Source organism: Phocoena phocoena, chromosome 20, assembly GCF_963924675.1.
Source record: "Phocoena phocoena chromosome 20, mPhoPho1.1, whole genome shotgun sequence".
In the NCBI taxonomy this organism is placed as follows: Eukaryota; Metazoa; Chordata; class Mammalia; order Artiodactyla; family Phocoenidae; genus Phocoena; species Phocoena phocoena.
Genome location: NC_089238.1, coordinates 10,877,864 through 10,903,653, shown reverse-complemented (window position 1 = coordinate 10,903,653; position 25,790 = coordinate 10,877,864). Strand labels below are relative to the sequence as shown.

General features: G+C 49.8%; 1 protein-coding gene across 3 annotated transcripts; it reads right to left on the bottom strand.

Annotated features, from left to right (window-relative positions):
• Nucleotides 1-8,740: 8,740 nt before the first annotated feature.
• PLAUR (plasminogen activator, urokinase receptor) lies at nucleotides 8,741-21,892 on the bottom strand. 3 transcript variants are annotated; one of them, XM_065899180.1, is made up of 7 exons: nucleotides 21,841-21,892; nucleotides 20,111-20,221; nucleotides 18,695-18,838; nucleotides 13,026-13,196; nucleotides 12,333-12,458; nucleotides 9,893-10,039; nucleotides 8,741-8,994 (listed from the first exon to the last, which is right to left on the bottom strand). In XM_065899180.1, exons 1-7 carry the CDS (start codon nucleotides 21,890-21,892, stop codon nucleotides 8,741-8,743), a joined length of 1,005 nt encoding a protein of 334 aa, XP_065755252.1. The 3 variants fall into 3 exon arrangements, with proteins under 3 accessions (XP_065755252.1, XP_065755254.1, XP_065755253.1); XM_065899182.1 differs by lacking the exon at nucleotides 9,893-10,039; XM_065899181.1 differs by lacking the exon at nucleotides 12,333-12,458 and having other exon boundaries at nucleotides 9,893-10,043; nucleotides 13,039-13,196.
• Nucleotides 21,893-25,790: the final 3,898 nt, after the last annotated feature.

Below are 25,790 nucleotides of genomic sequence, written 5' to 3'. Positions count from 1 at the left end.
GCCCCCGCGCCCTCGCCCCGCCCCCTTCCCGCCCGGGGGCGGGGCGCCGAGGCCGGGGCGGGGCCGGCGCAGGGAGGGGCAGGGAGACGCGGGGAGGCCCCAGACAATGGGGGAGAGAGAGGGCGCCGCGAGAGGGTTGGGGGAGCCGGACTGAGGGGAGGCGCCGGAGAGCTGGGGGTCTGCGGGCGGAGGCGTGCAGGAGGCGTGTGCGAGCTCGACTCGCGGCCGGAAAGTGCGGGGGCTGGGTGACGGCAGAGGGGGTGGGTGATGGAGAAGAGGGGAGCGCGTGCAGGGGGTGTGTGAGGGGGAGTGTGTCACGTGAAAGGTGAGGGTGCTGTTGGAAGGGTGCGCCACGGTGCGGGTGTGTGTGGAGGGGAGAGTGTTGAGTGAGGATGTGTGTGAGGCTGAGTGTCCAGGGAGGGAGAGTTTGGTGGGAAAGGTGAGTGTGAGAGGTGTTCAGTGGGCAGGTGGGTGGAGGTGAAGGCGGGGGCGTGCACATATTCCAGAGGGGGAGTGTAGGTGAAGGTGTGAGCGTGGAGGGAACGGGAGTGGGCTATGGGAAAGGTGACTCTGAGAGGTGTTCTGTGGACAGGTGAGTGTGAGGGGGAAAGTGTCATGTGACAGGCTGTGAGCTGAGCCACTCTGAGAGGAAGGCAGCAGCTTGTTGTCTGGGCAGGTCCAGGATCTCCCAGGGCAGGGCTAGGCTGCCCTGGGGTCAGGTCTCACCCTCCCTCCTGTCCTCACCAGAAACTCCATGTTTCTGCATCATTCCCCAGAGGGAGAGGCTCCGGTGGACCCCTCCCAGGCCCTAGCGTCTAACTTCCCCAACCTGCTTCTCTGCTCTTCCAGCCCCAGTCTCTCTTTGTGTCCCTGTCTCTCTATGTGCTCTCCCTGCTTCTCTTCCATTGTTGGTGCTGACTCACCTCTCCAGACTTGAGTCCCTTCTCCCTCCTGGGAGGTGAGTCTCCCTGAGCCCACTTCTGTGGGACCTTGTAGACCTGGTGCAGCATTATCACCCTTAGGACCCAGGAAGAGCGAGAAACCATGGGAGGTAGGAGCCCTCAACCTCTCCCACCACCATTTGACAATCAGGGAAACTGGGATATGCCAACTATGAAAATCCTTGCTCTTTATCTCCATCACTACCAAAAACTCCTATATCCAGGTCCTCCACCAGACTTCAGCTCCCGGCACCTCTTCTGTCCTCAGTGCCGAGTTCTCAGGACCCAAGCTCCTGTCAACCTCTGTATCCCCAGGACCATGGCTCCCAGCATCCCTTCTGTCCTTGCGAGCCAAGCTCCCATCTATGTCCCCAGGGCCACAGCTCCAAGTGATTCCTTTCCTTTTCAATTCTCAGTTTACCTTTCTGTAAACTGGGGAAAGGGGTGTCGTGCCGGATAATCTCTAATCTTCCCAGGGCTCATGTTCTCTGTGTTAAGATAAGTGGGAAAGAGGTGTCCAACCTGGATTTGGGATACTGGGTTAGGGGTTAGCTAAGGGTTATCTTTCCTCCCAAGAACCTATAGGTCCCCTGCTCATGGCTCTAACCAATATCTTCTGCTGCAGCTGCAGGGCACCCTGTGGGATGTTGGTTTGCTTCTCATCTGTCTTTTTTTTTTTTTTTTTTTTGCAGTATGCGGGCCTCTCGCTGCTGTGACCTCTCCCGCTGCAGAGCACAGGCTCCGGACGCACAGGCTCAGTGGCCATGGCTCACGGGCCCAGCCGCTCCGCGGCATGTGGGATCTTCCCGGACCAGGGCACAGAACCCGTGTCCCCTGCATCGGCAGGCGGACTCTCAACCACTGCGCCACCAGGGAAGCCCTCATCTGTCTTTTTTGGTTCCACCTTTTCTTCCACCTGAGGTGGTCCTGTCCTTATCCTACTTCAGGGTACTTTATCCATTAGGGTTTTCATGCCAGTGACAGAAAATCCAACCCAACTGGGTTAAGAAAAAGAGGATTGTTTCACATATAAAAAGTCTTGGGGGGCTTCCCTGGTGGCTCAGTGGTTGGGAATCCGCCTGCCAATGCAGGGGACACGGGTTCGAGCCCTGGTCCGGGAAGATCCCACATACCACGGAGCAACTAAGCCCGTGCACCACAACTACTGAGCCTGCGCTCTAGAGCCCATGAACCATAACTACTGAGTCCACGTGCCACAACTACTGAAGCCCACGCACCTAGAGCCCGTGCTCCGCAACAAGAGAAGCCACCACAATGAAAAGCCTGCGCACCGCAACGAACAGTAGCCCCCGCTCACCGCAACCAGAGAAAAGCCCGCGCACAGCAACGAAGACAACGCAGCCAAAAAAAATTAAATGAATAAAATAAGAATAATAAAATAAATAAATTTATTTTTTAAAAAAGTCTTGGGTATGACTGGCTTCAAAATGGTCTGTCCTAAGGGTAAATAGTCCCTTCGTGTTGCAGGATGGCTGGCAAATACCTCTGGGGCCACACTTTCCCCTCACATTTGGAGAGGGATAGAGAGAGGAAAAGACAGACTGAGAGAGTCAGACTGTGGGAGACTGAGCAGAGGAGAGACTTGAAGAAGCTCCCTCAGCAGAGTGAGGAAATATTTTTCCTTAGAAGCCCCCCAAAAACCTTCCATTGTGTCTCATTGGTCCAGATGATGCCACCCGCCTATCAGCGAACCAATATCAATGGCCAGGGGATGAGATTAAGCTGGTTAAATTAGATATGAGCCACAGGCTCCCCCTACCACCAGGTCAGAGGTGAAATTAGATTTCTCAAACAGAAATAGACATTGGGGAGACAACTGCTGTGCCTGCTATTCTGGGGGGATGGGCTGCACACCGTGCGTTGACTATTCTTGAGTTTTTGAGGTCCAGGGATTTTGTTAGTTGTTTCCTCAGCATTATTCTGCGAGATAATAAAAATATATATTGGTCTCTGCCCCTGGCTCCTGGCACGGAGCTCCTGAAACCCTCATAGTTATCTAAGTGATAAGAACACCAGGAGAATCTTTTGTTCTAATGTTTAGTCTTTGACCCCAGTTCCCCACACAAGGATCCCGAAATCCTTGTCATTTCTTGGGTGATAAGAGTGTCTCTTGTTCTAATAGGTGATATTTGGTGGGCTCCTGGATGAGGGCTGGTCACCGAAAAGACCAAACTATGATTACAAGCATGGAATTTTCAGGCCTGATCCCCATTCTCTTGAAAATGGAGTTAATGATCCATGATGCCTACATGATGAAGCCTCCATAAAAATCCCAATAGTATGGGGTTCAGGGAGCTTCTAGTTTGGTGAACACATGCAGGTGCTGGGAGAATGACACGCCCAGAGAGGGCATGGGAGCTCTGTGCCCCCTGACACATACCTTGCCCTATTCATCTCTTCCATCTGGGTGTTCTTCTGTATCCTTTATCGTATCCTTTTATAATAAACTGGTAAAGGTAAGTAATTGTTTTCCTGAGTCCTGTGAGCCCTTCTAGCAGGTTAATCAAACCTGAAGAGGGGGTCATGAGAACTTCTGATTTGTAGCCGATTGGTCAGGAGCACAATCTAGACTTTCAATTGTCATCTGAAGTGGGGACTGTGGGACTGAGCCCTTAATCTGTGGGATCTGACGCTATTTCCAGGAAGGTAGTGTCAGAATTGACCAGAAGGTGTCACAGAGAATTGCTTGGTGTGGGGGGGAACCCCACCCCCACATTTGGTGACCAGAAGTGTTGTGAGTGTGGTAGTAGTGTGAGAATAAAGGAGACACACAGGAGAAAGACACAGTAGGGAAGAACTGAGTTGTTCCCTATACAGGAGGAAGACTGGGTGGGTGATTTTTCCTAATACACATTCCCTCCTCCTTTGTTGCTTCCTAAAAGAATCCTGATTTTGTTCAGGCATCAACCTTTTTTTAATAACCAAATGATGTGCAGGAAGCCCTAGGAGTAGGGTCTGAATATACTTCACCAAATATTGTGGTTCCATGCCCCTTTCTGTGAATGCTATAGGCATGGGGGTATGAAACAAATCAGGTGAATAAAATGTGGGGAGAGCAAGTCAGCCTGGAAGTTTTGGGATAAGCTTTCTTTGCTTTAAAAAAGACACCCAAGGGCTTCCCTGGTGGCGCAGTGGTTGAGAGTCCGCCTGCTGATGCAGGGGACACGGGTTCGTGCCCCGGTCCGGGAAGATCCCACATGCCGCGGAGCGGCTGGGCCCGTGAGCCATGGCCTCTGAGCCTGTGCGTCCGGAGCCTGTGCTCCGCAATGGGAGAGCCCACAGCAGTGAGAGGCCCGCGTACCGCAAAAAGAAAAAGACACCCAAGAAGAGATGGCCCTTTGTTATTGCTTCTGAATGCGGGTGTGATGTCTGGAACTGCAGTGGCCATCTTAAGGCCATGAGGTAGATAAGCTTGAATGGATCCTTCAGGACATAATGGAAACATTGAATAAGTCAACCCAAGAACTGCCCTAACTCCTGAGCTCTTGTTCTGTGAGATAATCAATTTCCTCTTTGTTTCAACCATTTTGAGTTGGGTGTCCTCTTAAATACAGCCCTGGCTACCATATTGCCTGCGATTCACATAGAATACATGGAGGCAGCCCTGCTTGCAGATGAAAACACTAAGTGGTAGTTTTCTTTTTCGATTGCTCCCCCCATCCTTGTGATAGGATCTCTCTCACAGAGGTGGTTTTCTCAGCTCTGGCCAAGTGGGTTGTTTACCATGAGAATTGCCCGACCAGTGGATGCCTGTTTACAACCTGAACAATTGTATGTGGTGGCTTTGACGTAAACTTCCCTGGCCACAGCAGCGGAGGTCGTAGGCAGAGCCCTCACCCAAACTGGACCCCACCAGAGGAGTCTGTCTGTTAAAATTTTAGAACCAGACAAAAGTAGTTCTTGACATTTCAAGGGCATATGTGGCTACTATGCTTGAAGCAGAAGGTAGTCTGTGAAGAGACGAAAATAAAGTGAAAGCCCAGCCCATGAGGGAAACCACACACTCAGGGTAGGAGAGGGAGTGACACAGAGGGACAGAGAGATTTTGCAAAACAGAGACAACATTGATTTCACACAGCTTTTCAATGCTGTTTCTTGTCCCTGGTGCAGCTCTTGCTCGGATCTAAACTTCCAGTAAAGCTGTCATTTTTGCTTGAGTCAGCTTAAACAGATTTTATTTCTTGCAACAGAGATCCCTGAACAAAAACTTGGGAGCCATTTACTATGAGGTCCTGATCACAAGGTCTGGTGTAGAACATTCTGAGAAATTTATCTCAAGCCTCAGTATCTGCACCATGGGACATGTATTTCCATCCTTTGATCCCCACAGTAGGGCATCATGGGAGATGCAATCTTAGACTCCAATCTCTGCCATAGGGTCTCCTGGGAAATGCAGCCCTAGCTTCAATTTCTGCTGTAAGGCATCACGGGAAATGTATTCCTTAGCCTCCGATCTCTGCCGTGGGGTATCATGATGGATGCAATCCTAGCTTCCACTTGTCACCCAGGGGAGCAATCCGAGGGTCCCTAACCCACACTTAAACTCTCTCTATAAAACATGTACACCTATCTTAGGCAAGGAGGTAAGGAAGCCACCCCCCAACCCCTCCCATTTCTAATAAAAACCTCACTCTGGGCAAACTCGCAAAAAACCTGACTGTATCTGTATTTTCTAGCTGTGTTTACAAGACAGGAACAAGAGAGCGTTAACCATAAGACATCGGTATAAGCTGACTGAACTTCAAAACTGGGATAAAGGTTGCTCTACAGCTCATTACCATCTCATTGTAACAATAAGATCTCTGCCCACTGGGCCATATCGGTTCAACCCAATTCCCACCCAGACACTCAAGGGCCGAACAAGGGCAGAAAAAGGCATGAACTGCATTCTGGGAAATCATCACCCATTTCCATGAATCAGGATGACAAAAGACCCCCATCCCCAATAACCTTTTTCACGTTTTTCTATAAAAAGCTTGTCCCCGGTTGTAATCAGAGCTTCCCTTCTCCATTCTTGGGCCATTGAATAAAAACCTGTCTTGCTTGCGCCCAACTCAATTTCTTTATTGGCAGAACCTGAGCGGGAAAGAACTTCCTGAAGGACGGGGTTGAGGTCGGGTGGGAGGCAGGGCTTTGGTTCCGTTAGGGTCCCACGATGGGACCTAATTCAGTAACACAATTTCTGCTGTAGGGCATCACGGGAAAGGTGAAACTAGCCTCAATTTTAATTATGAAGCATCTGAGAAAATGTCATCTTAGCCTCATCTCTGCCTTAGGGCATCATGGGAGATATAGCCCTAGCCCAGGTTTTGTCGTAAGGTACCACAGAAGATGTAGTCTTTCCTTCCTTCCCTCCCTCCTTTCTTCATCACCTGCCATGTCCTGGGCGCTAATCTAGGTACCGAGAATACAGTAGTGAGCAAATAGAAGGGCTTGCCTTTTAGGGAGATTCTAGTGGGGAGAGTTAGCAAAAAAACAGACAAACAAGTGATTGTTTCAGCCAACCATTGCAGTATAACAGAATCCTCCAAAACTCAGCTATGTAAAACCACAACCTCTTTATTTTATGTTTCTGTGGGTTGGGAATTTGAGCAAAAGGCATAGTGAGATCAGTGCGTATCTGCTCCACAGTGGACTGGGGCCAAAGTGGGCTGGCTTGAACAGCTGGAGATGGATGGGCTGATTCACATTTGAAACCTTGGTGCTGATTGTTGGCTGGTGGTGTGGGTTGAATTGTGTCCCCCCAAAATATGCTGAAATCCTAACCCCCAGGTTCCATGAATGTGACCTTATAAGGAAATAGGGTCTTTGTAGATGCGATGTTAAGATGAGGTCAAACTGCGTTAAGGTGGGCCCCTAAATCCAATGACTGGTATCCTTATAAGGACAGAGAGATTTGGAGACACACAGCCATAGTCACAGGAAAGAAGTTCACGTGACAACAGAGGCAAGGACTGGAGTGATGCAGCCACAAGCCAAGGACTGCCGAGCATTGTCGGCAACCCTCAGAAGCTAGGAAGAGGCCTGGAAGGATTCTTCCCCAGAGACTTTAGAAGAAGCATGGCTCTGCCAACACCTTGATTTTTTTATTTCTAGTATCCAGAAGTCGAGAGAATAATAAGTTTCTGTTGTTTGAAGCCACTGCATTTGTAACTTTGTAGTAATTTATCATGGCAGCCCTAGGAAATGAAAACAGCTGGGTTTCTCAGGTCTCCCGCACATTACATCTGCTGGGGTTGCCATGTCCAGTGTAGCTCCTTCACTCACTTAGCTGGTGCGTGGGCTGAGATGGCTGGAACATCTGGGGCTCTGTCTTCATGTGGCATCCATGCACGAGTAGCTTGGGTGTCCTCAGAGCATGGCAGTCTCAGTGCAGGAGGACTCTGACCCAGCAACCAGCTTCTCCAGGGTTGGACGGTTTCTGAAACCCCCGGCCCAGAGCATGGCATGGCGTCACTTCCACCACATTCTCTTGGCCAAAGAGGTCACAGAGCCAGTCATGCTCAAGGGGTGGTGATGTTGACCCCATCCCTTTAGGCGACCACAGAGACAGTTCCTGATATGTGATTTGAGGAGATCCAAAAAAGAAATCCTGTCCCTCAGGGTGGGAAGGAAAACTGGGAGTTTGGGATTGACATACACACACTACTATATTTTAAAAAGATGGGCTTCCCTGGTGGCACAGTGGTTGAGAGTCCGCCTGCTGATGCAGGGGACACAGGTTCGTGACCCGGTCCAGGAAGATCCCACATGCTGTGGAGCAGCTGGGCCCGTGAGCCATGGCCACTAAGCCTGCGCGTCCGGAGCCTGTGCTCCGCAACGGGAGAGGCCACAACAGTGAGAGGCCTGCGTACCGCAAAAAAAAAAAAAAAGAAACCCCGTCCTTCACCTGCCCCCAAATACCACAGAAAATGCCCTTTTTCTTCATCAGCCATAGGGCCCCAGGGGAACGTAATTTTGTGTCTGTGGGCTTGCCTCAGCGAACCATGGAAAACATGAATTCTGCCATGGTACTCAGTCCCACTGAAATGGTAGTTCTGTCTTTTTCTCAATTTGTCTGAGGGTATCCTAGGAAATATAGCCCAGCCTTTATCTCCTGCCCCCAGGGCAGCAGGGGAATGAGGTCCAGTCTCTACTCCTCACTGCAGGGCATCGAGGGGTCATCTCCTAGTCATCTCCTATCTCAGAGCCCCCTAGGAAATGCAGACATGTCTCCTTAGAACAACAAAGTAGTCTGGACCTTTGGATGTGGGAGAAGAGACTGGAGGTTAGTGCTTGGGTGAGTGAATTGGAAGGTTGCATTTGGAGCCCAGAAATAGATGTGGAAGTGGCTTAGGGTGGAAGGCTGCATGGGACAGCTCCCAAGGCTGGGACCTCGAGTGCTTGGGCCCTACAATATGACCCCTAATTCCAGGAGCCTGAGGAAAGGTGTCCCCCAGTCATCCTCTCTGGAGAAGGGCAGATCTGGCTTTGTTCACTGATACAAAAATCTTTATTTAAGTACAAAATATTAAATAAAACAAATATTAATTAATAATAATTGCGGCAACAATATTAATATCACAAGAGCTCTCGCCTGCTGGCCCGTAGCCTTCCTCTAGTTTTTCTCCTCTGATTCTCACAGTTCTCTGAGATAGGTGTTTCAGCAGCTGGGAAAACTAAGGCCCAGAGAGGGGAGCACACTGGTCTGAGGTCACACAGCAAGTCAGTAGGGCTGGGAGCTAAGGGAAGGGCAAAGGGGTCCCCTGGATCCAGCCAGGGCAGTGGGATTTTGGGGTTCAGGTGCAGAGGAAAGTATCTCCCCACAGTCTGGCAGTCATAAGCAGGGTGACAAAGAGGCTGAGGTGGGCAGGGCCAGGCAGGGGGGCACCCCCCGTGTGGGGCTGGGTAGCCAGGGCTGGATGGTTACAGCCATTTCCAGTACAGCAAGAGACGTTGAGATGGGTGAGGCTGAAAGCTTCAGCCACAGGGAGGCCTTGGCACCAGGAGGGGGTTGCACAGCCTCTTATGGTGTAGCTTGGGTTCCCCAGTCCTGAGGAGAGAGAAGACCATGTGAGACTCCCAGCTCTCGGGCCTGGGACTGGAATTCTCACTGGGTACCAGTGAGAATACTGGTACCCAGTGAGAATTACCCAGGTAGAATACTACCTCGTGGTGGGTACCCCCAGAGAAAGCAGCAGGTCTAAGTGTGGTCCTGGGACCCCTGGGGTTCCTTCCCTCAGACCCTTCCAGGGGATCTGTGAAGTCAAGCTTATTCTTGTAATAATGCTAAAACCTCACTTGCCTTTTCATGCTCTCACAAATGTGTTGTGCTCTCACAAGGGGTTTCCTAGAAACCCTAGGACATGTGATCTTGCAACAGACTGAACGCAGAAGCAGATATGAGGGTCCAGCTGTCTTCTATTAAGCCAGATATTAAAAAGATTGCAAAATGGTAGAACAATGCCAGTCTTCTCGTTCAATTTTTTCATTTTGGACAATGTCTCCTTCTTTTCTTTCATAAAAATATGTCCACATGTCGTGAGTTTTCAATTGTTCTTTTAAAATGAACAAATACTATAGATATGACTGACGTAAGCAATAATTTTTCAGAGCGAGAAGGAATTTTGAGAGCCCAAAGTTTGAGAACCTCTGGAATAAAGAAACCTGCCCAGAACTTCACAGGATAGGATCCTGGGAGGCCCACCGGAAGTCCCACCCACCCACGGAAGTCCCACCCCCAAAGAAATCCACATTTCTGTGGCCCAAGTATACATTTCCTAATGAACAAGTCCTAATTTCTTACTGCACTCTGCACCCTCCTGAAGGAAGTCCCACCTTCTCCAACAGGATGATCCACCTCAATTAAGTCCAGCTTCATGGGAAGTTACTTCTTGCAGAACCCCCCATCCCCCCCATAAGTATCCTCTCCCAGCCTCCTAATGGCTCACCATTAGTGCCAGTGGCTTCCAGACATTGATTCATGGGGCCTCGGCAGTAAGTGAGGGAAGTCTCTTTAGAGGAACATCCATGGGTGCTGTTCCCCTCACAGCTGTAACACTGGAAGCCGTTCAGTGGCAGGTTTTGAAGCTCCAGGACTTGGAAGAAGACCAAGTGACACAGACACCAAAGAAATTAGTATGAGCGGTTCACAGCATTACATCCCCAGGACCCCCAACTCTCAGCCCTAGATGTCGTGGAGCCCTCTTGTGGTCAGGCATTGGAACAGCACCCTCTTTTGGGGGGGGTTCTCTAGGGCCTGCGAGAGAAATTCCAACCCTCAGCTCCCCACGAGCCCCCACCTGCCTAGACACAGGGTAAGACGAAACAGTCCTTGCCTTCAGAGAACGTACGATTTAGAGCTACACTGTCCCATATGGTAGCCACTCGCCACATGTGGTTGTTTACATTGACATTGAAATTAATATTAAATAATAAAAAATTATTGCTTACGTCAGTCATATCTATGGATATTTACTGCATTGGAAATGAAAACCAAGAGACTTTAAAAAATGTATTAGTGGGCTTCCCTGGTGGTGCAGTGGTTGTGAGTCCGCCTGTCGATACAGGGCACGCGGGTTCGTGCCCCGGTCCGGGAGGATCCCACATGCCGCGGAGCGGCTGGGCCCGTGAGCCACGGCCGCTGAGCCTGCGCGTCCGGAGCCTGTGCTCCGCAACGGGAGAGGCCACAACAGTGAGAGGCCCGCGTACCGCAAAAAGAAAAAAAAAAAAAGTATTAGTTCATTTTAAAAGAAAAATTGAAAACTCACGACATGTGGACATATTTTTTAAAAAGAAAAAGAAAAAGGAGATATTTTCCAAGTATCAGGTGCTCAAAAGCCATATATAGTAGAGGCTACCATATCCGTCAGCACAGATACAGAACATTTCCATCACCATGGAAAGTCCTGTTGGACAGCAGTGATTTATAGAGACAGAATAACACAAAGGATCTAGATTATATTGAAGGGCAGAGTTAGGGAAATTTTCCCTGAGGACAATGTTTTAAAGCTGAGACCTAACAAATCAGAAGTAGCCAGCCAGGTGAACTCCTGGGGGAGAGGTGTTCCTGGTGGAGGGTACTGCATGTGCAAAGGCCATGAGACAGACACATGCTGGATTAGAGAGGGCATAGTATAGTCTTTGCATTTCATTCTAAAAGCAAGGGGAAGGCGTTGAAGTGATTGAGGAAGAGTGACATGATTTGATTTACATTAAGCTGTTGGTGGGAATGTAAACTGATACAGCCACTATGGAAAACAGTATGCAGGTTCCTTAAACTAAAAATAGAACTACCATATGACCCAGCAATCCCACTACTGGACATACACCCTGAGAAAACCATAATTCAAAAAGAGACATGCACCACAATGTTCACTGCAGCACTATTTACAATAGCCAGGACATGGAACCAACCTAAATGTCCATCGACAGATGAATGGATAAAGATGTGGCACATATATACAATGGAATATTACTCAGCCATAAAAAGAAACTAAATTGAGTTATTTGTAGTGAGGTGGATGGACCTAGAGTCTGTCATACAGAGTGAAGTAAGTCAGAAAGAGAAAAACAAATACCGTATGCTAACGCATATATACGGAATCCAAAAAGAAGAAACAAGAAAAACAAATAACATATACTAACGCATATATACGGAATCCAAAAAAGAAAAAAATGCCCCGCAACTAGGTTCATCAATCAACTGATGAACCTAGTTGCGGGGCAGGAATAAAGAGGTAGACATAGAGAATGGACTTGATGCCATGGGGTGGGAGGGTGAAGCTGGGGCGAAGTGAGAGTAGCATCGATGTATATACACTACCGAATGTAAAATAGTTGCCTGGTGGGAAGCAGCAGCATAGCAGAGGGAGATAGACTCGGTGCTTTGTGATGACCTAGAGGGGTGGGATAGGGAGGATGGGAGGGAGGCTCAAGAGGGAGGGGATATGGGGACATATATATGCATATGGCTGATTCCCTTTGTTGTGCAACAGAAACTAACACGGTATTGTGAAGCAATTATACTCCAATGAAGATCTATTAAAAAAAAAATCACTCTTGCTGCTGTGTTGAACATTGGCTGTAGGGTAGCAGGAGGACCAGCAAGGTCATTGCAACAATCTAGGTGAGCAGCCGTGGTGGCTTGCACCAGGATGGTGAGCAGTGGAAGGATTCAAGAGGATATAGAAGCATGAAGCACAGGTCTTGGTGAAGCTTTGCTAGTTTCATTGAATTCCCACAAAATCCTTCTTTGAGAAAGGGCTCGATAGGTCCACTTTTCAGAGAAGGAAACAGAGAGGAGGGTTTCCCTTCAAGCAAGCAGCAGTCAGCCTGAGTGCACCTCCCCACCCCAATCCCAGGCCTCACGCCGGGTCCCCTGCCCCTTACCTGGGCCCCCATTGCATTTGGTGGTGTTGCAGCACCGCAGGAAGTGGAAGGTGTGGTTGTTGTGGAAGCCAGTGGGGCCTGGGCAGCCAGGAAGGTAGCCACAGCCTCGGGAGTGGCGCTCATCCCCTGGACTCTCTGTGGGGGCAGAGGAGGAGGTCAGATTGTTGATGAGGGGCTGAGATTGGATTTGCCCATGGTAGCAGTCCTCTGTCCATCCTCTGCTTCATCCTTCATTATAGGACCATCATTTTATTGGGAGAAACCATATATCTAGCCAAAAGACACAATTTCCAGCCTCCATAGGGAGAGTCAAGTGGCTAAGTTCTGGTCAGCGTGATCTAAGTAGAAAGATTTTATGGGACTTCTAGAAAGGAGAACCTTTACAGAAGGAGGGGTGCCCCCCTTTTGCCCCTTCTTTTCCCCCCCTCCTTCTCCCTGGAACTTGGACATGAGGTCTGGAGCTCAGGCAGCCATCTTGGACTATGAGGCAATCTTGAGAATGGAAGCAATATGTAAGATATGAGAAGACATTTGGGTTCCTGGTGACTGTGGAACTGTCCTAGTGGCCTTGGACTTCCCATCACCGGACTTTCTGTGTGAGTACTAACTTTCTACCTTGCTTAAATCCCGGTTATTTGGGGGTTGTTGTTAAGTGCAGCCTTGGGGAGGAGCAAAGCAGGGAGGGGGAGTTGCTGGCAGGTTGGGGCTCACCTTCCAGGCTCTGGTGGGTTACCACATCCAGGCACTGTTCTCCAGGGTTGCGGCATTGCAGGGTCTTGTCCCAGCCCCTCTCACAGCTCAGATCTGATGACGCACAGGAAGCACATTCGAGGTAACGGCTTTGGGGAAAGGTAGAAACCTGGCCTGTTTAGGGAGGATTAGGAGGGTGAGACTCCGTGGGGAGAGTCCTAGAGACCCAGCTTCCTTGAGGACTCACTTCAGCATCAATTCTTCCTTATCCCACCCTTCAGCCAATCATCAAGTGCTGTCCATCCCACCGCCTGAATCTTTCTAGAATCCATCCCCTCCTTTCCAGCTCCATGACCAGGTCAGACCTCCTTCAATACCAGCTTCCTCTCTGGCCTCCTGGTTTCCATTCTTGCCCTTCCCACCCCAGTGCATCCCACATAGCCCTAGAAGTATGTTCCTAATACGCAAATCTGACCCTGCCTCTCCTCTGCTCAATACTCTTCCATGGGTCCCCAGTGCCTTCAGAATAAAATCCAAGAAACTCAGCGTGGCTTTCAAGTTCCATCAAAGACTGGGTCCTGGTCACCTTTCCTGCCTCATCTCCCTCCACCAGCCACTCAGACTCTACTCCGGTTTTCCTCAGTCCCTGAGTATACATGCTGACTCCTGCCCAGCCTTTGCATCTGCTGTGGTCTTTGCCTAGAACCCTTTCCCTGCTCCCTATTTTCCCTATCTCCTACTCATTCTTCAGAGGCCATCTTCTCCAATTTTGCCTCCTCCAAGAAGCCCTCCTTGACCTCCCAGGCTGGATTAGGTGCCTCTCGGGGCTCCCCAATCCCAGCCCTGCCCACTCTGGGTCATCCCCGTCTGGTGACAAGTCTGTTTCCCTCACTGTTTGTTTGTTTTTGGTCATGCCACATGGCTTCTGAGATCTTAGTACCCCCACCAGGGATGGAACCGTGCCCCCTGCAGGGAAGCACGGAGTCCTAACCACTGGACTGCCAGGGAATTCCCCGTTTGTTTTTTTCACTCTTTTTGTTTGTTTGCTTGTTTGTTTCCTTCTATGGATTCAGTCCCAGGAGGGTAGGGCCAGGGCTGTCTTGGTCATTACTATGTCCCAACACAACCCAGCACAAGGCTGGGGCCAGAGAAGATATTCAATAAATATTTGTTAAATGAATGAATGAATGAACAATTACTTAAAACCCTTCTATTGTTCCCTGTGGTAGCCAGCTTCCAAGATGACCCCCAGTGAGCCCTGCTTCCTGGTATTTGTCCCTTGTGTAGTCCCTTCCCATAAGGAATAGAGCTGACCTGTGGAACCAGTAGGATACTGTGGAAATGATGGTGTGTGACTTCTGTGTTAGATCACACAAGACGTTGAGATTTCTTCCTGGCTCTCTCTTGGATCACTTGCTCTGGGGGAAGCCAGCTGCCATGTTGTAAGGACACTCAAGCAGCCCCACCGTGAGGTCTACATGGTGAGGAACTGAGACTTTTGCCAAAGCCACGGGAGCAATCCTTTTGCTCTACTGTTTCTGATATCCAGTAAGTACATCTATTGAGTTCTCAATTTGAGTTCCTGTTCTTTTTTTTAGCTCCTGTTCTTTATTTCTGTTGGAATCATTTTAAAAATGGTTTCCAGATTTCTGCTAAAAAGTAAACTTTCCTCTATTTTCTTGAATATATTGATCATAGCTCTTGTAAAGTTCCTCTGTCTAGTAACTCCAATATCTGATTCATGGGCTTCCCTGGTGGCGCAGTGGTTGAGGGTCCGCCTGCCGATGCAGGGGACACGGGTTCGTGCCCCGGTCTGGGAAGATCCCACATGCCGCGGAGCAGCTGGGCCCATGAGCCATGGCCGCTGAGCCTGCGCATCTGGAGCCTGTGCTCCGCAACGGGAGAGGCCACAACAGTGAAAGGCCCGCGTACCGCAAAAAAAAAAAAAAAAAAAAATCTGATTCATGACAAGTCTGTTTCTATTGTGGGATTTTTCTCTTGGTTTCCGGTCAGTTGGTCCTTTCTGTTTTCTTCAGGGTACCTTGTACGTTTTGACTAGATGCCAGACACAGACGACTATTTGTAAAGGCTCTAAATGATGTTCTGCCAGAGAGGATTAGGTTTTCTTTCTGTCTAAGATCCGACGTATGCATTTTTAGGGCTAGTCTATTTCAGTTTTGCCCTTACTCCTAGGATGTGGTCCCAGGGGAAAGCCTGAGACCTCTCTTTCCAGCGTGGCAACTTCCGTCCCCCAGCGTCATATGCCTGCTGGAATTCCTGCTCAGTTCTGTAGCTTCCCAGATACTATTTTCTGTAGAGTTCCTTGGAGTCTCACCCTATACATGTACGGCTTGCCAATGACTTGAAGGAAATTTGCAGATTTGGGGACTCCCTTTTCTGTAGTTCCATGCATTCCAGGATTTTACTTCTCATTTTCCAGACACTCTGGCAACCCCAGACTCCAACCTCTGCCTTGTCAGTCTAGCGACGATCTCTTTCTATTTGCGTTCTAGTTCCCTTCCAGAGCAGTGAATTGGCAAGTGCATTCATGGAAAAAGCCAGCTTGTCTGTGGAATTCGACTTCTGTGCTCCCCTTATTTCGAAGATTGGAGCACCTCAACTTCCTCTCTTCATTTGCTTGCTCTTGAGTGACTTTAATAATTGTTTATAATTTGTCCAGCTTTTATAACTGTCATTGGCAGGGGGGTTGGTCTGATACAGGTGATTCCACATGACCAGAACTGCATAACCACCCCTACATCTAATCCATTATCACACTCTGCTCATCTACCTGCTAAATAGCTCGTAAATCCATCCACTTCTCTCCATTTGCACAGCAGACAGACACTCTCTTCTTCTTCTTCTTCTTCTTCTTCTTCTTTTTTTTTTTTGGCTGTACCACGCGGCATGTGGGATCTTAGTTCCCCAACCAGGGAATGAACCCGCGTCCCCTGCAGTGGAAGCACGGAGTCTAACCACTGGACCGCCAGGGAAATCCCTACACCCTCTTCTTTATCTGGACAACCTCACGCACCTCCAAGTTGGTCTCCCCTCATCTACCTTCCCTCCATCTTTCCTTCCCTCCTATCTCTCTTCCACTCTGAGGTCAGAATAGCGTGTCAAAAAATACAAATCTGAGGGCTTCCCTGGTGGCGCAGTGGTTGAGAGTCCGCCTGCCGGTGCAGGGGACACGGGTTCGTGCCCCCGTCAGGGAAGATCCCACATGCCGCGGAGCGGCTGGGCCTGTGAGCCATGGCCGCTGAGCCTGCGCGTCTGGAGCCTGTGCTCCGCAACGGGAGAGGCCACAAGAGTGAGAGGACCGCGTACCGCAAAAAAAAAAAAAAAAAAAAAAAAAAAAATCTGATAGTGATGCTCTGTACTTGAAACCCTTTCATGACCTCCCAGTGTTTCCCAGATGAAGTCTATATGCCCCACCATAGCCTAGAAGGCCCTGTATAATGTGACCTTGCCAATTTCAGCAGTTCCTCTTGCCCCATCTCGCCCTTCTTCCAGCCATGCTACTTTCACCCTCCTCTGGGCCTTTATATCTGTTGCTCCCTCTGTCTGGAAAAGCCTTTCTACTGTCTTTTTAACAGTCTGACTCCTATTCATCCCTCAAGATCCAGCTTAGCTGTTGCTTCCTGTATAGGAAACCTTCCCTGACCTGAGTCAAGTATCTCTTGATTCTTAGTTATCTCAGCCCCGATCACTCTGGCCTCTGTTTCCCCTGTCTCAGCCCTGACAATTCTGGACTGTGCTTCCCTGTTACAGCTCTGACCTCTCGGGTCTCTGTTTCCCCTATCATGGTCCTGACTCCTTTGCATGTGCTTCCGCATCCCAGCTGCGACTAATCAGGGCAGTCACCGACAGGTGATGGGTCCGTCCGCCTCCCCCCAGCCCCGCCCACATACACATACACACTAGACTATGAGCCCCATAGGGGCAGGGCCCAAGGCTATCTTGGTCACTCCTGTGTCCCCAGTATCACAGAAGAATAGGATGTGGTTTAACCAACTATTCTAGTCATCACAAACAGGGTAAAATGGTGTTAGATATGGGGCTGATAGGGACTTCCCTGGCTGTCTAGTGGTTAAGATTGAGTACTTCCAATGCAGGTGGCATGGGTTCGATCCCTGGTCAGGGAACTAAGATCCTACGTGCTGCGTGGCACGGCCAAAAAGGTAAAAGGGGGGAAGCTGATATAGATATATTAGTTATTAAATTACTGAATTGACAGCTGCTGCCCAAGAGGACCCCTGACCGCTCCCAACCCTCTCTGTACTTTATTTTTTTGGCCACGCTGCACAGCTTGTGGGATCTCAGTTCCCCGACCAGGGATTGAACCTGGGTCACGGCAGTAAAAGCCCGGAATCCTAACCACTAGGCCACCAGGGAACTCCCTGCAAACCTGTCTTTAGAACTCTCATGTCCTCAAGATCCACTAAAGGGGTAACACCAGGCCCAGCAAGTGGTCTCCAGTTCTGACTGGTCAATGTTATTCTGTGGCACTGACCAATATGGTTAAATATTTTGACTATTATCTCTGATTACGAATATTATTTAGACTCAATTACAAGTGCTTTCCCTTCAGCACATCTAACAGAGAGAGGAAGCCGGCATCCTCTCTTGTCATTTCCTTGAAAATAAACCTCTGATTCAGTCCCCACCAACAGATGAAAGTTCGAGGTCAGGATAAATGAAAATCTCGTGGAATCGGGATGGATGAAGAACAAGGGAAAAAACCCAGTGCAGAGGCTGGTGCTCTGCTTCCTGACGTCATTGTGACTAGACTGGCCTGAACCCATTTCCTTCCTCACCAGGGCCAGAAAGAGGAATCTGACCGCGCATCATGGGTCCCTTCGCTCCCCAACCTTCCTCTGCTGTGAGAACTTGTGGAATTTGAGCCTTTCTAAGTCTTTTTCTTATGCTGACCAGAGCCTAAAGGCATGAAACTCAACAAAAAGCCTTATGGAAGTTTCTTCACATTCTTCTTTGCTGCCCAACTTAAGAATCATCGATTCTAGGGAACTTTCCAAGCCCACGGCAGCCTGTCTGATTCCCTCCTATTCTGACTTCCTTTAAGAACTCTGAGTCTTTGGTATCTCTGGTCTTTGTACCCCTTGCTGAGCATCTATTGCTTGAATCATCTCCTGTCCCATGAAAACAGTTACATGGCGAAAACATCAGTGAGATACCTCACCTACCTCTCAAGTGTGTGTGTGTGTGTGTGTGTGTGTGAGGCTTCTTAAAGGCAGGTGTTGCATCTTATAAATAACAACCACACACACACACATACACACACCCCCACAAACACATATGAGATGGGATAGGATTAGGGATGGGATGCGTTTGTAGATGGGAGTGGGATTGGGGACAGTTGAGATGAGATGGGGTTGATTAGGGGATAGGATGAGAGATGTCTTTGGAAGGAGGATGGGTTTGAGTTGGAGCGTGTTGAGGATAAAAGGAAGTTGGGGACAGGATTGGAGGTGAGGTTGAGTTGGGGTTGGAGCCAGGCTGGAGATGTGTTTAGGATAAGGAAAGGTTTGGGCTGGGGTAAGGCATGGAGCTGGGGTTGGGGTGGCCTAGGATGAGGGATAGGACCAGGATGATGATGGAGGTTGAGCTGGGGATGGTTTGGGGTTGGGGATGGTGAGGGCTGCCCTACTCACCAGGACTGGGCTGGTTGCACATGTCTGACCCACACACGGCCTCTGTCAGGGTGATGATCTGCGTGCCAGTCCGATAGCTCATGGTCCTGTTGGTCTTTTCTGGGTGGGTACAGCCTCTCTCCACCACCTCCAGCTCATCACCTTCTATAAGGAATGTCTCATTGTCACCCCAGAGGCTCCCCTGGGCCCAACCAGCCTGTGACACTCCTGGTTATAAGGTCACCTGCTCCCAGGGCTGATCCCTGCCAGGCCTCTCCTCTTGCTTGAGTCCAACTCTCTCTTTTCTAGAGTTATGTACCCTCCCCCCAACCCCCTACACTGGAAGCCTATTTTCTTTCAGTGATAACACTATCCCTGGGACCTTCTGGATCCATCTACCCGCTCCCTCCTAGCTTGGTGATCTTAGCAGGGAGATGCCTCTGATAGGAATCTTTAAAGGAAAATGCTTCGAGCTTACCAAAAATATAAGAGAATGATATAATAAATACTGTGCTTTCATCACCAAACTTTATAAAATATTAGCATTTTGCTATATTCGTTTCAGATATTTTTTAAAAAAGAAACCAAGTTTAAAAGACAGTTAAAGCCTCCTGGTTACCTCCCTCCCTCAAATCCCACTTCCCTTATGCTCTGTCCAGAGGCAACCGCAGGTGTAGGTAATTCTAACACCTCTGTATGCAGAATATTTATTATTGTTTACTTGTATATCGTTTATTTATTTTGATTGTTAGATACTATTTCTATTAAAAGGTGTCAAACTCTGCAACATGCTTTTTTGTTTTTCTTTCAACCTTACATTTTTGACATGTATCCAGGTTAATACCTGCAGCCCTAGCTCCTTCATTTAAGCTGCTGTGGGGTATAATGCGTGATTATACTGTAACGTTTTTCCTCTGCTGACAACTGACTTCAGTCTTTCCAGTTTTCCATACCACAAACGTTCGGGCTAAGAACATTCTTTGACATGTGTCTCTGGGCAAGTGTGGCCAAGGTTCTCTGGGGTCTCTACATTCCTAGAAGTCCAACTACTTGTTGTACGGTATGTTCATCTTTAACCAGATATTGCCTATTGCCACGTGGCTCTGTTTGGTGGATGCACCAATTTACCCCCTAACAGCAAAGCCCGCATCTCCACAGCCTCATCGACCTCAGTATTGTCAGATTTTTCTTTTCCTTTTTTGCTCCACCAAGTGGTATGCCGGATCTTAGTTCCCCAACCAGGGATCGAACCCGTGCCCGCTGCACTGGGAGCACAGAGTCTTAACTACTGGACTTCCAGGGAAGTCCCTGTCAGAGTTTTAAATGCTTGTCCATCTGGGGGCTTGTAACCGGTCTCCGTGTCATTTTCATGCGTATTTCCCCGATGGCTCGTGAAATAAGGTTTCTTTGTCACTCCCGTTCCCTACTCCAGCTCACCTTCCCATATGTGCAGGACCGTGGTCCTGCAGAGGTCCTGGCCGGGGGCACACTCTTCCACCCTGCAACTCCCGGTAGTCTTACACAGCATGCACTGCAGGCCCCGGGAGACTGGGGGCAGAGGGGGGAGAGGAGAGGTGTTATCGGTCTGCGCCAGGATCCCGCTCTCGCCCCCTTAAGCCCCAACACCTGGACCAAGTCTCCAGGCCAGGTGCACTCGGGTTCGGACTCCACTTTTGCCCGCCCCTGGGTTCCAAGGCTGGTTTCCAGCCCGCTATACCATCCTAGGCCAACGTTCTATCTCCACCCTCTACCCTAAAGTTCTTTCTCCGTCCACAGGTCCTTCCCAAGTCCAGCCCTCGCTCGCTTTCCCTTTAATTCTGTCTGAGCGCCGGGCCCATCCTGAAACTCCAACCCCCCTCCTCTCCGCGGGCGTGGACGTTCTAGCCCGGCTCCCAATTAGGTCCTTTCCTCCACCCCGCCCGCCTCGGCCCACTCCGCCTCGCGAGCTCTCCTAGGGGTGTTCTAGCCTCACCAACTCCAGCTAGTCTTTATGTTCTACCCCCGTTCCCGATGCCCTCCACTAATGCCCACTGGCTCTCCTCCCCTCCGTAGCCTCTCCCCAGCGTTCTCTCTCTCCACCCAACAGTCCACACCGAACTTCTAACTCCGCGCATCAGCCGTGCGGAGATTCTAACTCCACTACTACTGCGGCCTCCCCAGAAGTTCTCCCCGCTCCCACTAGCTGCTCCGGAACTGTTAGCTCCTCCCACTTCCCCCTCCCCGAAGTTCTGGCCCCGCCCACTAGCTCCGCCCCAAGGCCTATCCCTGCCCATCACGTCTCCCTTGCGGTCCCTTCCCCGCTCCAAATTCGGAGTCCCCTTCCGAGTCGTTACTCATTCTAGGCCTCCCGCGGTCCGGAAAGCTTTCCCGGTTATTCATTACCGAACCATCTCCCAACCCCTACCCCCAACCCGGCCCTGCCGCGCCCTGACAGCAGTTCCTTCTCAACTTCCTTTCGTTTTCCAACCCTTTTTAGATTTTCCAGAGAAAGGAGGTGAGAAGTCTCGTCGGCTAGAGGATAGTGAAAGGGAAGTCACCTCGAAGGACGAGCCTTGGGTCCCCGGCCCCCGGCTCCGCGACGCTGAGCCTGACTTTCTTTAGACCTTTTTTTAAATGAGACGCTGTCCTCCCTGTCTTGCAAATGTGTCTGTGTGTGCGTGTGTGTGTGTGTGTGTGTGTGTGTGTGTGTGTGTATGTGTACGGGGGGAGGGGGGATCTGATAGAGGGGTGAGGGCTGTAGGAGCCCCCTGCGGGTCAGAATCCCACTTACAAGGACTTGCTGTGTGACCTCGGACCAGTTACTTAACCTCTCTGTGCCTCAGTTTCTCTGTAAAACGAGGTTAAAATAGTTCCGCCCGCCCAGTTGGCAGTTGCAAGGAAGGAGCTTAGAAGGGTGCCTGGACTAAAGAGCGTACTCACTACATGGCGGCTGTTGTTAAGCGCCTTCGCTCTACGAATATTTCCTGAGCGTCTACTGTGTGCCTGGTACCGTGCCGTGTGAGGCTGCAGACAGCAGGAGAATTATTATTTGAATGTGGGTGGAGGGGCTGGGGACTGAGCCCTCCTCCAAGTCAGCAGACTCTGAGCTCTCTTCCCTTCCCCTCCCCCCTCCGTCCCTCCGGTCTGACCCGGTCCCCAGCGCAGAGATTCGGGCACCCAGCCCCTACCTGGAATGCAGGTCTGAGCCAACAGTAGCAGCACCGGCAGCGGGCGGCCCATGTCCGGCGGCGGCTCCTCTCCGCGGTCTCCCTGCACCTCTCAGTCTGGCCCCCGGGAGGAGACAGTTTTGTGGCCCTGGGGGCTCCTCCCAGAGGTTTGCGAAAGAGCGAGTCAGCTCCAGATGCCTGGGTCATCCACCCCCACCCACCTTCCTCACAAACTTCCTTTACCAGGACGCACCAGGGAGGGGTAGGGGGGCTGGCTCTGCTCTGACTCAAGCTGGCCGTGGTCACAGCTCTCCCCAGACTGCCTGGGTGCAAATTCCACTTCTCTCTCTTCCTGCCATGGGACCTTGGGCAAGGGCCCTCACCCCTCGGATTAAAACTTGTCACGACGGGAAATTTGTGGCTGATTATTAGATAATATAGGTCCTTCTTTAGTTTTGTTAGGAAGGATAATGGTATTGTGGTTATATGGGAAAATGTCTTTATCATTTAGAGCTGCACGCTGAAATATTTGGGGATGAAATAATACAATGTCTCCATTTACCTTAAAACACTTCAGCCAAAAAGTAGATATTGCTGTTATGACCATGGTTTTGTGGTTATGTGGAAAACTTTTTCTTATATTTTACGGAGATGCTCAATGAAATATTTAGAGGTTGAATGTCATCAATGTCTGCATTTACCTTGAAATATTTTAGGAAAAAAGAAAGGCAAAATAGCTGTATCAATTATATCGAGGTAATTTATATGCCATTCTGTCTCCTCTGTGTTTGTAAATGTTCATAATAAGTTTTTTAAAAGGAAAATAAAGTGCCAAAGGTAACATAGTCTCTCCCTCCCAGTCAGAACAATTTAATGCAGTTGAATTAAATGCCTGAAACAGTCACTGGTCCACATGGAGGGCTCAACAATCTCTGTCAACATTTACTGAGGACCTACTTTGTGCCAGGCACTGGTCCAGAAGCTGGGGACACAGCAGGAAAGTCCCTGCCCTTGTGACAATAGGGCATAAATATGTTATCTAATCTATTGCTGTCAGGCTGTGATAAGTAAAGTGCAGAAAAACAAATCAGATTGAAGGAGGTACAAGGGTACAAGTGAGGCAAGATTGGTTTTAGGCCAGGTAATCCAGGAGGGCTTTCCTGAGGAGGTGATATTTGAAGAGCAGCTGAAGGTAGTGAGGGAAGAAGTCCAGGCAGATGGTCCAGGAAGAATTCCAGGGAGAGGAAACTGCCAGTACAAAGACCCTGAGGTGGGAGCAGACCTGATGAGATCTAGGAACAGCAGAGAGGCCAGTGTGGCTGGAACAGTAGTAGGCTACGAGTAAGCAGGAGCTACCTCTACCACTGCAATAATGATTATACTACTGTTATTCTTACTAATGCATCAAAATCTTAAGGTAATCATTTTAAGATAAGGTAAGAAAAATCCCAAAGAAATTCTGTTTTCTAAGAGGTTAAGAGTGTGAAGGCTGACACCAGACTGTGAGGGTTCAAATTTTAGCTATTCAATAGCTGTGCTGCCTTGGGCAGGTTACTTAACCTCTCTGTGCCTCAAGTCCTCTATCTGGAAAGTAAAGCTAAGCGCCTCCCTCCCAGGGCTTGTGGGCTAGCGACAGAAAAGTGTACACCCAAGGCACTTGCACAGTGCCTGGCACATAGCAAGTGCTCAATAAAAATCATGTGGAAAATGGGGTCCCTTTTGGGGCTGGCGTGAAGACTGAATGAGATATTAATGCATATGACGTGGGGAGATAGAAAGTCGGGGTGTTGGTCCAAGTAGGCTTGAGACCCAGCTCACCTACTTGCTCCTGGGCGACCCTGGGCAGATGGCTTCACACCACAGATCTTTGCTTTTCCCAGCTGTGACATGGATCTGGGGTGGGTGGAGGCATCTCTCAGTGAAAGGTAGGTTCAAGTTTGGGATCACATGGAGCTGTGTGGTCTGGCACAACCACTTCCTGGCCGGATGACCTCATTGCTCCGGACCACGATTTTCTCTTTTTAAAATTTATTTATTTATTTATTTTTGGCTGCGTTGGGTCTCCGTTGCTGCGCGCGGGCTTTCTCTAGTTGCGGCGAGTGGGGGCTACTCTTCGTTGCGGTGCGCGGGCTTCTCATTGCGGTGGCTTCTCTTGTTGCGGAGCACGGGCTCTAGGTGCGCGGGCTTCAGTAGTTGTGGCATGAGGGCTCAGTAGTTGTGGCTCGTGGGCTCTAGAGCACAGGCTCAGTAGCTGTGGCGCACAGGCTTAGTTGCTCTGTGGCATGTGGGATCTTCCCGGACCAGGGCTCAAACCCGTGTCTCCTGCATTGCCAGGTGGATTCTTAACCACTGTGCCACCAGGGAAGCCCCACGATTTTCTCTTTTATTTGAAGAATGAGAGAAATAACTCAGAGCCTTCCCATCCCAACTTCAGACTGCTCCGGTCTCCCGATCTGTCCATCTGTCTCTCCCTTTCTGTTTCTCTGTGTTTTTCTATCTCTGTCTTGCTCCTTTTCTTTGCCTCTCTATGTCTCTCTCCATCTTATCTCTCTGACCCTCTGTCCTCTATCTCTGTGTCTCTGTATCTTTTTTTCTGTCTCTCTGTCTCTGTTGTCTGTCTCTCTCAATGCCTGTCTTTGTTTCTTTGTCTCTTTCTGTCTCTCTGTCTCTGTCTCTGACTTGTTCTCTCTCTCCCTCTCAAGTGACACACACTGTGAGGTCCAGTGACGTGTTACAGGAGGGGGCAGGCAGGGGGCTGGGCCATGCACAATCCCAGAAAAGCGGCAGGAATGTCAGCTCCTTCCTCCCCGTGACTCACCTGGGCCTCACCCAGCTCCTACCTGCCTGCTGGGTCCTGGGCGAGGCCCATGGGTTTTGGGGGCTTCCCGGAGCTGAGTAAAGGAGAATCTCGTGCAGAGACAGAGAGGGAGAGAGATCGAGAGAGACAGAGACAGAGAAAGAGACAGACAGGAAGGAGAGAGAGTGAGAGAGATAGAGCCAGAGGCCCAAGACAGACAGACTCAGCGGAAATCAGAGAGGGAGAGAGACAGAGACTTGACATATACACACTACTCTATTTAAAATAGATAACCAGGGACTTCCCTGGCGGTCCAGTGGCTAAGACTCTGCGCTTCCACTGCAGCGGACACAGGTTCGATCCCTGGTCGGGGAACTAAGATCCCGCAGACTGCGCGGCCAAAAAAAAAAAAGTAGATAACCAACATGGACCTACTGTACAGCACAGGGAACTCTGCTCAATATTCTGTAATAACCTAAATGGGAAAAGAATTTGAAAAAGAATAGACATATGTATATGTATAACTGAATCACTTTGCTGTACACCTGAAACTAATACAACATTGTAAATCAACTATAGTCCAATATAAAATTTTTTTTTTTTTTCAGTACGCGGGCCTCTCACTGTCGTGGCCTCTCCCGCCGCGGAGCACAGGCTCCGGATGCGCAGGCTCAGCGGCCATGGCTCACGGGCCCAGCCGCTCCGCGGCATGTGGGATCTTCCCAGACCGGGGCACGAACCCGTGTCCCCTGCATCGGCAGGCGGACTCTCAACCACTGCGCCACCAGGGAAGACCCCCCAAATTAATTTTTTTTCATTAAAAAAAAAAAGGAAAAAAGAAAACAGCAGCTGAGAGCCAAGCAAGAAACAGAGGGACAGGGAGAGACTGACAGATGGAGTTAGTGAGAAGGACCTCCAATTGCCTTTAATGAGAGAAAAGTAGAGACAGATTGACAGATACTGTGTGTGTGTGTGTGTGTGTGTGTGCGCGCGTGCGTGCACATCCAAGACCCCCTCAGCCTCTTGCCACCTGCCTGAGGAAGTGACCCCCTCTGGCCTGGGCTGAGAGTGGGGGTGGGGCTTCAGCTGTTACCTCCCCAACTCCAGGAGGCCTGCCAGGTAACACTCATGGGCTTTCCCAGCCTGGCCTGGCCGCCTCCTACCTGGGGGAACA

Excerpts from the sequence above, each read along its gene's own strand:
- PLAUR (XM_065899180.1), bottom strand. The coding sequence starts at position 21,892 with ATGGGCCGCCCGCTGCCGGTGCTGCTACTGTTGGCTCAGACCTGCATT. Across the intron at positions 18,839-20,110 it reads GGTCCTGCACATATGGGAAG|AAGGTGATGAGCTGGAGGTG; the intron begins GTGAGCTGGAGT and ends CATTCCTTATAG. Across the intron at positions 10,040-12,332 it reads CAAATGCAATGGGGGCCCAG|TCCTGGAGCTTCAAAACCTG; the intron begins GTAAGGGGCAGG and ends TCTTCTTCCAAG.